This window comes from Corylus avellana, chromosome ca4 (genome assembly GCF_901000735.1).
Source record: "Corylus avellana chromosome ca4, CavTom2PMs-1.0".
Lineage (NCBI taxonomy): Eukaryota > Viridiplantae > Streptophyta > Magnoliopsida > Fagales > Betulaceae > Corylus > Corylus avellana.
In genome coordinates, this window is record NC_081544.1 from 25,459,710 (window position 1) to 25,471,524 (window position 11,815).

Sequence of the window (11,815 nt, forward strand, 5' to 3'; positions counted from 1 at the left end):
GGAGGATAAATTAAGCTAACAAGCAATGAATTATTCTTGGAACAAATATTATCCTCCTTGATACCTAAAATTGGTGATTAAAGATTTAATCAATTTTTTCAAAAACTCAAGCTCATAGGAAATTATTGATTTAATCACTTAATTAATATTCTAACAAAAACAATTCAAAACTTGCATCATAAACCTTGAATGTTCTCAATTTATAGCTCAAGATCTCTTTTGACATGATTTCTCCTTTTCATTTTCATTCAAGGAAATCTATAATATTACGGAGACGAAAGTGTTAAGTAATAATTGTTGAACTTCATCAATAAGTGGATATCACATATTACACGTGTGACATCTATCGACATATAACTCTTATACTTTACACTCATTTTACATCGACTATATGACGTGTTGTAAAAGATTTGTTCTTTTTTCTTTTAAGTAATTGATACATGATAAGCCATTTAAAACATAACATATCTAGTTATATGAAATTAATATGATAAATGAGTGTAAAGAGTAGTATTATTTTGTTAAAATTGCTGTAAAAAAACAAGCATGGGCCTCATTAAGTAGATGCCTATAGCTATATTCCACTAATTAAACTATCAGTTCTTGCGCTAGCTCCTCTCACAGAATCCACGTGATTGCTCTCATTTTATCTCAGAGCCCATTGCATTATGGTCGTTTTAGCATAAAACCTTAACTTTGGTAGCTCTATGATACCACCACCAATTGAAAAGGCTAATTAAATTATATGCATAGGTTGAACTAATTAAAAATGTTGCCCAGTACATGTGATATATATATATATATATGCCGCAGCACAGCCACCTTCCCTATATCTTTCGTTTGGAGGAGTACCTTTCGTAGATCACGAGGGATGTTAATTCCAATTCCTGGTCCAAATTTGACATTAGGTGCATGTGTGTCCAACCTTGACTTTAAATTTTTGTGATTGAAATCGAACCTTTTGATATAATCCTTAATGAGTGGATTGAATAACAAGCTAGGTTAATTTCCACGGATATCTTGATCATGAAAAGATGTTAGGAATCATATATAAGACTTTCACAAGCTGTAATGTGAGACTATATATGTGTATTGGACCACCTGAAAACGGAAAGCACAAATCTTAGACATTAAAAATATAGAGGCAAAGAAATGAAATTAGGTATATAGTGCGCTTTTGAGATCCAGTATTGCGTGGTCACCATGGTCCCCTAGTTTCTAATGTGAAATAGGTTATTTTCTCCAAATGAAAAAGAATATATACCCTTTTTTATTTTCTCTATTTAGTCCCGAAAAAAAGGCGGGCGAAAGAGATTAACTGTAACTATTCTACTTGGACGTGACCATAGTAACATCCATCGGTTAAAAGTCACACACAAAGGGTGAGATAGTAAAAATTGTAGGTGTTCCCTCAAGTCCAACTGATCGAACCATGACACGGCCTAATTTATCATATTTGTGACATAAAATTGTTGGACATGAATCTTAATTTTGAACTTCCATCTAGAGTGATGAATCGATCATTCACGTTAGTCAACCGAAAAAAAAAATAACACTAAAATAATGTTAAAGATAACCAATGTTCTAGAAAGCAAAGGTCAAAAAGTTAATTACAAGTTGGAATTAGGTCAAGCAATTCGCTAAAGAACATGCACAAGCAGCTTAAAACTCTTTGTTTGCATGTCCAAAGACTTGCGTAGCACCTTTTGCCTTTAGACTTATAGCACTTCCCCCTTTACTTAATTCCATTTAGGAGTCCTATAGACGTTGAACAGATATGTTATATATATATATATATGCTTTTCTCTTTGTCCTTTACGTATGTCATGTTAAAGGGGAAGAATCAAATCATCATCAAGTTGCAAACGTGTCCATGTCTTGACGTTAGAAAGATTCAGACGGAAAGTGGTGGGTAGAGTTGAACATCCAAGAGATCAAATGGGGAGGAGAACTTCCCGGCGTGCAAGTTGTAATATCCTTCAACCTTATTAATTAAAGACCGCTGTCTTTTCCCATTTTTCCTCCACTACTTCAATTTTTCGTTACTGATTAAGAAAGATCTACCAATTACAAAAATAAATTATATAAATAAATTACAGATAACTAGAGATCACCATTGAGGAAAAATGTTTCAAGAAAAAAAAAAAAAAAGAGGTTCCTATTATTCGATGCCATTTTATCAATTTTGATGACCTTTTCCATCTTAATCATGGGTTCCTGTCTTCCCGATAATGACTCCAAACCTAGTCAGTACATTTTTGCGTGAAGTAATGATAGGATATCTGTGGCATATATATATACAACAACACTGCACTCTCTTGATACTAAATCTATTAGGAATCTCCTTTCCGAGCATCGATCTCTAGAAGTAGTGGTCGTTTTAGCTACTTCAATTATCTTTTTTAGCTAGCTAGTTATTATATTTTCAATACAAACTATGACATTGGGATACAACGAAGAGTTACACAGAAAGACATGCAAAATCTTTGTTTGAGAGTAACCCGAAGCGTGAGTCTCTGGCAAAAAAGGGTTATTCGCAAAGAGCTAATCATATTAGAGCATCTGCCGGAGACGCTCTCAACGAGGCTAATTTGATAACCTTACAAAAATTGGGGGGTGGCATCTTGTCAACTGTTTCCTTTTACGAGGTGACTTAAATCTTGATGTAACTTCAAGAAATATTGGTTCGAAAAGCATAAGTGTTAATCGATCCTATATTTTTCACATCACAAACAAAGATTATCACGTAAGAAAATGCTTTTATTTCTTCGTCAATTCTTCACTGCCCGCATTGTGTAGAGCGAATATAATGATGCATGAATAAGACTTCAAATTCTGCATAAAAGCAAAGACACAAAAGTCCCAATTTAGAAAAAGAAACAAAAAAAATTGGTGAAAAATGAGGTAAATATATCACATACTTATAAAAAAGAAAAAGAGATAATTATAATTATATATATATATCACATGAATGATTATCATATCCTACTATATATAGTGTCACGATTGAATAAACTAATGATATTAACCTTCAAATAAGTCAACTAATAAAAGTGTTGAGAGGACAATGTTAAGTTCAACTCAAGTTTGCGGCGAATTCCTTCCACTGACACTCTTGACAGATTGTTGATAATGGCAAAAGTTGAGGAGGAAAAGCTCACTAGGCCAGGTATAAGGACAATTCTCCACCAACCACTGTCGAGAATGCAGGCAGATGGGCATATCTTATTCCCAATGGTAACTTTTTTTCAACAAAAGTATACTTGTAATCATGCATTCATTCCTGATATTTGAGAAAATAATTGAAGGATTAAGAGAACGAGACTCAAGAGTTTTTGTTCATAACCTAATGGAGAGAAAGTGGAAATGTTTTTGTGTCTTTTAATTTAATTTGCACTGAATTCTGACCCTACAAAATGGATTTAATTGAGTACCCACATTAAGCTAGCTAGGCAAGTGTGGCATTACTGCTCTAGTTAGAAGACGAAGCAGCAAAAACCTAGATTTCCCACAGCAAAATATAGTGGAATGGACCACCAAAACACCCATATGATGTGATTGTCATGGGATTGAAACTTGTAGGTCATAGCATAAAAAGATGATTGAAAAATTGCATCCTCAGTGGGGTTGAACCTCCCACGTCACTACCTACCTTTTTCCAAGATGGTAGAAACCAAAAGAGAAAGGGTGGGGGGGGGACTCTTTATGTTTATGTTAACTGCATGCTTTGAGGAATTGATGGTTTAGAGTTTAAAAAAGAATGGCCGAAATTCTTCTGTTTCTGGTTTTTATTTGTATCCTGCAGGTTTCATACCCTTATTAATCGAATTATATGCTTGATTATTCGATAGTACTGTAGGGAAAGAACTCAACTGATATTTTGCAATAAATATCTTAAAATAGAGATATATAATATAAAATGCTTTTATACATCCAAAAGAACAAATATTGAAGAAAATACTTTTATGTTATCTACAACAAAATCATAAAGGAATTGAAGCAAAGAAGGAAGTGGAAGATGGCAAAAAGGGAATTAGCTAGATTGGGCTTCAAAACTAAAACAGTATTTATTTTCAGAAATTTTTTTAAAGATAGCATTAGTTGAGGAACGAATTAGTATAATAAAGTGACACGTGTTTCTAAACATGTGAGAAGCACGTACATGTTTTTTAACGGCACGTGCTTCTCACACTTTTTTTTTTCTTTTATAGACCAGGTTAGAAAAAGTTCTTCCAATTTAGTTGGAAGAAAAACCATGTCCATCCAAAACTAGTGTTTTTTCTATTAACTCTCTCCCCTAGCAGTTTCACTTATGGAAGCTTTCCTCTCTCCTCTCTCACAAATGATCCTAAGAAGTCATGAGAATAACATTTCCTCTATTTGAGGATATATATGATGTATCATTTCATTTTATTGCAAGAGTCGATGCAAATCTGATACTATTTATGTGATATATGTAGTATTTGGCTTACCCCTTTTCCTCTTTTTCTTTTTTTTTTTAATAAAAAAAAAAACAAATTAAATCTGAATTATTGAAAAAATTACATCACATATGTCCCGTTAAAAAAAAACTTTAATTTTATAGAATCTTTTTTACTTTTCATTAGTAAAAAGTTATGGCTAATCTGTTCCCTAACCAACCCGGCAACCTAATTAAAGCAACCTAACACGAAAACAAGTCTGCTGCATGCCCCCTTTCTTTCTTTTTTCTTTTTTTTTTTTTTGGTCACCATGCCGAATTAAATAAGGGTATGCGACAAAAAGGTTACAAGGATGTGGGTTTCCTATCCCTCAAAGTCAGCATTCATATCTCAAACGACTAGCTCGTTGACTAGGACTTTATTAAAAGTTGAAGGTGTGTGGCCCAATCCAACATACACTTTTTAAATAGGCAATGATTCTCTTCATATTACATGAATACACTGAATAGAAGAGCCTTGTTTCATACAAACAACTTTAAATCTTTATCATAAGTAAAAGGGAGACAATCCTATTATTTTATGTTTAGTTTTAATTATGAGAAAAATTAAATTTAGTTCTTATATTTTGTTGGGGGAGAAAATACCTTTAATGGGTTCCACTCCATTTCTCACCTATTTACAATATGTCACTACACACTCACCTAATGACACATATACATTTCACTTTGACTCTTTTAAATAGAAGATGAGAGGACAAGAAAGGGTTCTCTCTCCTTCCTCCACACAAAGTCTCTTTGGCAAAAACCTAGTGATGTGACACGTCTCTCTCTCTCTCCCTCCCTTGTGAGTCTTCTAGTCTCACCTCTCTCTCTCTCTTACACATCTCTCACTCTCACATCTCTCTCTAGGTCGACCCTCGCTCCCTCTTCTTTCTTGTATATCTCATTTAACACACACTGGTTCATGAATAACTAGAGGTGAATTTTCATTATCTTTTTTATCAAAAAATAAAAATGTTAATTTAAGCATCAAAAAGTCTTCGGCCTCAGCCGAAGACCCTCTAATCTTGTTTTTATTTTGCAGGAACTTCATCATTGCCGTATAAGAGGTCCTTCACTACTTAGCCATCAAGAAAATCACTGGATAGCAAATTCTTGGACTTGAAAACGCTCCAACAAATTTTAACCCAATTTTAATTTATTTCTTTAAATTTTTAATTTTGACAATTACATCTCTAAGTTTTCATTTAGTTCTAAATAGGTTTTTTTCCATCAGTTTACCATCTAATTTAGCAACGATATGCCACATCATGCTAACCAATGATAACTCCTGTTTGAAATGACATATGCTAATTGAACGTGACACTTGACACAACTATTTTAAATTGCCAATATACCCTAAAATAGATGACCAACCACCACTAACTCATTAGGGTGGCTTACCCCCTTCGCCAAAAGACTTGTCAAACAGGAACAATGTGAGGTTAATTGATTGTTTATCATGACATGCTAATTAATTAGGGGTGATGTTAAACATCATGCCGGTGTAATGCACGCCCGGCTGATGTGATATTTTAAAATAATAAAATATATTATTATAATTATTTAAAAAAAAAAAAAAAAATTGGGCATGCATGAGTGTTCTATGTCATGACGTGTCTATATCATTACCCATTATTAAGATAGTAATTTGGTAGGGTTTTGAAAAAAAAAAAAAAAAAACTAGTACTAAAATTGATTTTTCTTTTTAATTAATGTTAGTTCAAAACGAATTGAAACTATTGCGACAATAAAATCTTTATAAAATATTAATAAAAAGAAAATGCAATTTCTTGGTCAATTATTCAAATCTTTGAATGTCTGCAATCTGCAAAAGACTCGGCAACTCGAGTACGTCAATTCTTCAATTATGCTTAATCTGAAAATGATTAACAAATAATGTAATAGAAGAATGGGTTACTTTACATCATTGGACAGTATTAGTAGCACTGCTAGCTTTTGCTTTTCTTGACTCTTCATCCAGCCATAAGAAAATGAAAAAAAAAATTAAAAATAAAGATTGTGGATCATAATTGTGCTGCCACATTAATTAGGCTAATCGTCAACGCAACTAATTAAGTAACTGAAAACCAGGAAAATTAAAAATTAAAAATAAAAAGAGAAAGAAAAGCTTACTGCCAGTTGTGCAGCCAAATCACAATTATGTTCCTTCCAATATTAACGAGCTAAATAAGCTTAGTAAAATAATAATACGCCTGAAATTACGTGATTATTGGAAGATGATTTTGTGGAATTTTGTTAGCAAATTAAAAGACAGGAGGAATGCTAAGTTTACAACAAATTTTATAAAAAAACTTTTACAAACTGATGTGGCACAACATGATTGGATATAAGATAAGTTCGCTTAGTAAAATAATTATACGCGTGATTATTGGAAGATGATTTTGTGGGAATTTTGTTAGCAAAAGACAGGAGGTATGTTAGGTTTACAAACAAATTTTACAGAAAAATTATGTGGCACAACATGATTGGATATAAGATAAGTTCAAATTTTAAAAAACCTAATAATGTTGTATTACATCAATTTGTAAAAATTTTTCTGTAAAATTTGTTTGTAAGTCTATCACTCCTGAACGGACAGAGTCACTCCCTTCTATTTCACGGGAGTAAAAATTGGGATTCGAATATGCTTAGTATAAAGTTAACTGATTCCATTTTACCATTTCATCTCGATACTTTTAAGAAGTTGAGGAGATAAAATTTAATATATATATATATATAAAAGAATAAGAAATAAAATTTAAAATAATTAGAAGAAATTTAAAGATCCGGCTTATGCTGTAGTTTTAGTAAAACAAAATGGAGGGTTCGGATTTAACCAAATTTTCTTTAAACCAAAGTTATGATAATATGATATCGTGTTTTTTAGTGGAGCAAGACGTTATAAATAATGACCTCTTCCTCACTTCCCTCATATCCCAAGCACACCATTTCTGCTTCTTTAGGAGATCCAAGACTCTCTCTCTCTCTCTGAATCATAGTCTTTATAGGACGATCGTTTAATTTCTGCTTCTTCTTCTTCTTCTTGTTCGCCTTTAGCTCTGTCTCTTTAGTGTATGCATTTAATATGAATTCTTGCATGTGAAAAAGAAGGCAGAGGAGGCAGAGAGTCACTGTTCTCTCTGGTGCTGTACAGGCAAGGTAATATTTACTTTCTCAATGATTCCATATAAACTTTGTTACTATTTGGGTTTTTTTTTTTTCTTCGCTTTCTTAAAGTGGTATTCTATTCTTCAAGTGGGATGGATGAAAAATCTGCCCTTTTTTTCTCTCTGAATCAGAAAATTGTCCTCCAAACATAAAATGCAGAAAATGTTCTTGGGCTTGCGCTTTGAAAACTCCGTTTTTTGTTTAGGTGTCAAATCGTAAACATAATTATACACATAGATTTACTCACAACTACCAATATTAAAATCTTTATAGTACGCGTTTCACCTCTACTAGTCATATTGATTATGAAGCACTAAGAGAGACTTCAAAACAAAAACTCTATGACGTTCTAATTTTTCTTCTCATTTCTATTACGTTTCTTTTTTCCCTTTTTTTACTTTAATATTTGAAGATGAAGAATTGCTCTGTTTCTGGATGGGATGTAGCCTATGTAGGTAGTTCTTGAAGAAAATTGTACGTCTTTAATCTTTCTTCAAGAGAATCCTGGGTTTTCATTCTATTTCCCCTTTTCCCCTTGCTTTCTGTCTGATTGAAACTTCTGTTCCAAACTTTAAGGGTTCCTGATAGATGACTATCTGAAATATTTCGCATATCATATTTACGATGCTAGTCCCCACCAGAAAATAAACAAATGAAAAGTACTGGAATTAGTGGAGAGTTTTATTTTTATTTATTAATATCGTATTCTCAGGTCAGAATATTTTCTTTTTAATTTTATTTATTTAAGTACAACTTTCATGTAAATTTGCTGAAATGGGGTTTTGTCTTCTTGGCTGGAGCCTGCCTTAAAGTCCTCTGGTTTTCAATCACTATTCCCTGTCTGTTTGCAGCTTTTCCTGCATGGTTGGACCTTCCATTGAATCAGATTTCTTTCCATCAACCCTTTTCTTTAACATCTTTTTTTTTTCTGGGCCTTTTCTTTTAAGTCTATCTGCAATGAAAATTATACTGGTATATCTTACTTATGGAAGAGCACTGAAACGGCTCTTTCTTATGAATATTTTGTATTTGAATTATTTATTAATGAGAAAACAAAATACAGTGAACAAAAATTGTAACACTCTCACCCTCACGAGAAGCAACCAGAACAGTTTGACCCAATCGATGCTTTGAACTTAGAAGTTCTCTGAGACCCTTTTCTCTGCCACGTGTTCCCTGATTTCTTCTACAATTAATATTTTATCTGGAATTTATGATATAGGTTGATAACTACAGGGATCACTTTATTGACTCATGGACTTCCCATGCTCTCATCATGGTCAATTTATCACGCTTCTGTCACACCCTGTTTCCTGTCGTGACCTGTTTCTTTCCTTCTTTCTTATTCATATGGCCCGCCCTCAAATTTGAAACCGGTTTGCTTCCCCGTAGAGGTATTTACAGCTCCACAAAACTCTGGTCCCTCCTTTTGTCTTCTTCTTTGTTTGGTTTATTGTCACTGCCACAGCTCACGAGTCCAATAGTTCTAGTTCAGCTCGGCTGAGTCAACTCACTCACTGACCAACTCTTCTGGGTCACATGCTCTTGCTTTTGCGATATATATATTATACATATGGATGGGACACCTTAATTTTTTATTTTATTTTTTAATCCTTCAGCATCTATTTTTTAAAAATTTATTCTTTTTATTAGATAAATATTATTCCAACATGATATTCTAGTATATGTTTGTTAAAATATTAATTAAATAATTAAATTTAATATATTTTGGCTTTCAGGATAAAGGAAACAAAGTTCAAGAGGTTGTGAGAGTACTGAGAAGGAAGAATTATGGCCAAGGAACAACTGCAGGTGCTTAATGCCCTTGATGTTGCTAAGACTCAATGGTACCATTTCACAGCAATAGTGATTGCAGGCATGGGGTTTTTCACTGATGCCTATGATCTCTTTTGCATCTCTCTTGTGACCAAACTGTTAGGCCGTTTGTACTACTATGAGGAAGGCTCTCCTAATCCGGGCTCTCTCCCTTCAAATATCTCGGCTGCTGTCAATGGCGTTGCCTTTTGCGGCACCCTTTCAGGCCAGCTCTTCTTTGGCTGGCTTGGAGACAAAATGGGCCGGAAACGCGTGTATGGGATGACCCTCATGCTCATGGTTCTTTGCTCAATTGCATGTGGCCTTTCATTTGGCCAGAATGCCAATGCTGTCATGGCAACATTATGCTTCTTCAGGTTTTGGCTTGGCTTTGGCATTGGCGGTGACTACCCGCTGTCTGCCACAATCATGTCTGAGTATGCCAACAAGAAGACTCGTGGAGCCTTCATTGCTGCGGTGTTTGCAATGCAAGGTTTCGGAATTCTAGCTGGTGGAATGGTTGCTATTATAGTCTCAGCAGCATTCAAGTCCAAATACCCTGTCGCGGCTTATAAATTTGATCCAAGTGGGTCCACTCCTGCAGAAGCTGATTATGTTTGGCGTATAATTGTGATGTTTGGTGCAATCCCAGCTCTGCTTACTTACTACTGGCGCATGAAAATGCCAGAAACTGCTCGATACACTGCCTTGGTTGCCAAGAATGCTAAGCAGGCAGCTGCGGATATGTCCAAAGTTCTGCAGGTTGAATTGGAAGCTGAACAGGAGAAAGTGGAGAACAGAGAACGGGGAAATGATTTCGGTTTGTTCTCAATGCAGTTTGTTCGCCGACATGGGCTTCACTTGATTGGAACCACAACTACATGGTTCTTGTTGGATATTGCCTTCTACAGCCAGAATTTGTTTCAGAAGGACATTTTCACTGCCATTGGTTGGATTCCTAAGGCAAAAGAAATGAGTGCACTTGAGGAGGTTTTCAGAATTGCCAGGGCACAAACTCTTATAGCCCTTTGTAGCACTGTGCCAGGGTATTGGTTTACCGTTGCATTTATTGATAAGATCGGGAGGTTTACAATTCAATTGATGGGGTTTTTCTTCATGACTGTCTTCATGTTTGCCTTGGCCATTCCTTACCATCATTGGACCTTAGAAGCCAATCGAATTGGGTTTGTTGTGATCTACTCCCTCACGTTTTTCTTCGCCAATTTCGGTCCAAACGCCACTACGTTCGTCGTGCCGGCCGAGATTTTCCCGGCAAGGCTAAGGTCAACATGTCATGGTATATCAGCTGCAGCTGGTAAGGCTGGGGCAATTGTTGGGGCATTTGGCTTTCAGTATGCAGAAAAGGGTATTGGAGTGAAAAGTACACTTATAATTCTGGGTGTTGTCAATTTCCTTGGAATAGTGTTTACTTTCTTGGTGCCTGAATCAAAGGGAAGATCACTGGAGGAAATGACTGGTGAAGGTGAGGAAGAAAATGGGGGTGCAACAGAGTCAAGGCAAAAGGCTGCTCATGACCTTAGAACCGTTCCGGTTTAACTAGGCCTTCCCTTTATCCAATGTATTTGTATTGTCCAGTCGAATTCGTGAAAGTTGCTTTAGAGGGTACTTTATGTGCATTGAGTAATGCTAGTCTTCACATCTATTTTACACAGACTCACATCGCATGTTTTAAGTGACTTTCTGAAAGCTACTTAAAACACGTCATGTCATTCTGTGTGAAATAGGTGTAAAAAATAGTATTATTCATCCAATGAAAAACTCTTTTACTTCACGTATCCTAAAAATTAATAAATGCTTTCCTTACTGCTTGCTTTGAGAACTAATAGTCTTTTTTGTATGATGAGAGGGTATGTTGTAATTAGAATTATAAAGAAAGTGTAGTGGTTTTTCCTTTTCTGACTTTTATTTAAAAGTACCACCCCCTTTCTTTCCCCTCCATTCCCCATCGTGTAGTTAGCAACCAACAAGAGCTAATGTAATCTATTATCTATTGCTATTTGTTGTGTGAATGCAAAATAATATCTAGTTGGACTCTTTTCAGTGATTGCTTCAAGTATGAGATTCTTAACACTAAATTCTGCATATCTCCAAAGCAAAAACTATTGTATTGGCGAAATTTTTATGATTGTGATAGTGATTGATTATCTCATTATTGAAGAAAATCCAGCTCATTAGACAATAACACCTACAACTTCCAGAACTTGTTTACATACACTCGAGTCTAGAGGCTTGTAATGAACTTTAGGGGGTGCTTTTATTACCTGTTGAAGCAATTTCTTGAGGAAATTTTGGTTGAAGTTGAATAAGAATAAGTATATTATGTCTTTCAACACCCATCTTAAGCCATTG

The 11,815-nt window shown here is 34.7% G+C and overlaps 1 protein-coding gene across 2 annotated transcripts; it reads left to right on the forward strand.

The window, feature by feature from the left end:
- Window positions 1-7,379: 7,379 nt before the first annotated feature.
- Window positions 7,380-11,506, forward strand: LOC132177194 (low affinity inorganic phosphate transporter 1-like). 2 transcript variants are annotated; one of them, XM_059589439.1, is made up of 2 exons: window positions 7,380-7,621; window positions 9,370-11,506. In XM_059589439.1, exon 2 carries the CDS (start codon window positions 9,422-9,424, stop codon window positions 11,000-11,002), a length of 1,581 nt encoding a protein of 526 aa, XP_059445422.1. In that variant the 5' UTR covers window positions 7,380-7,621; window positions 9,370-9,421; the 3' UTR covers window positions 11,003-11,506. The 2 variants fall into 2 exon arrangements, with proteins under 2 accessions (XP_059445422.1, XP_059445423.1); XM_059589440.1 differs by lacking the exon at window positions 7,380-7,621 and adding an exon at window positions 8,895-9,024.
- The last annotated feature ends 309 nt before the right edge of the window (window positions 11,507-11,815 follow it).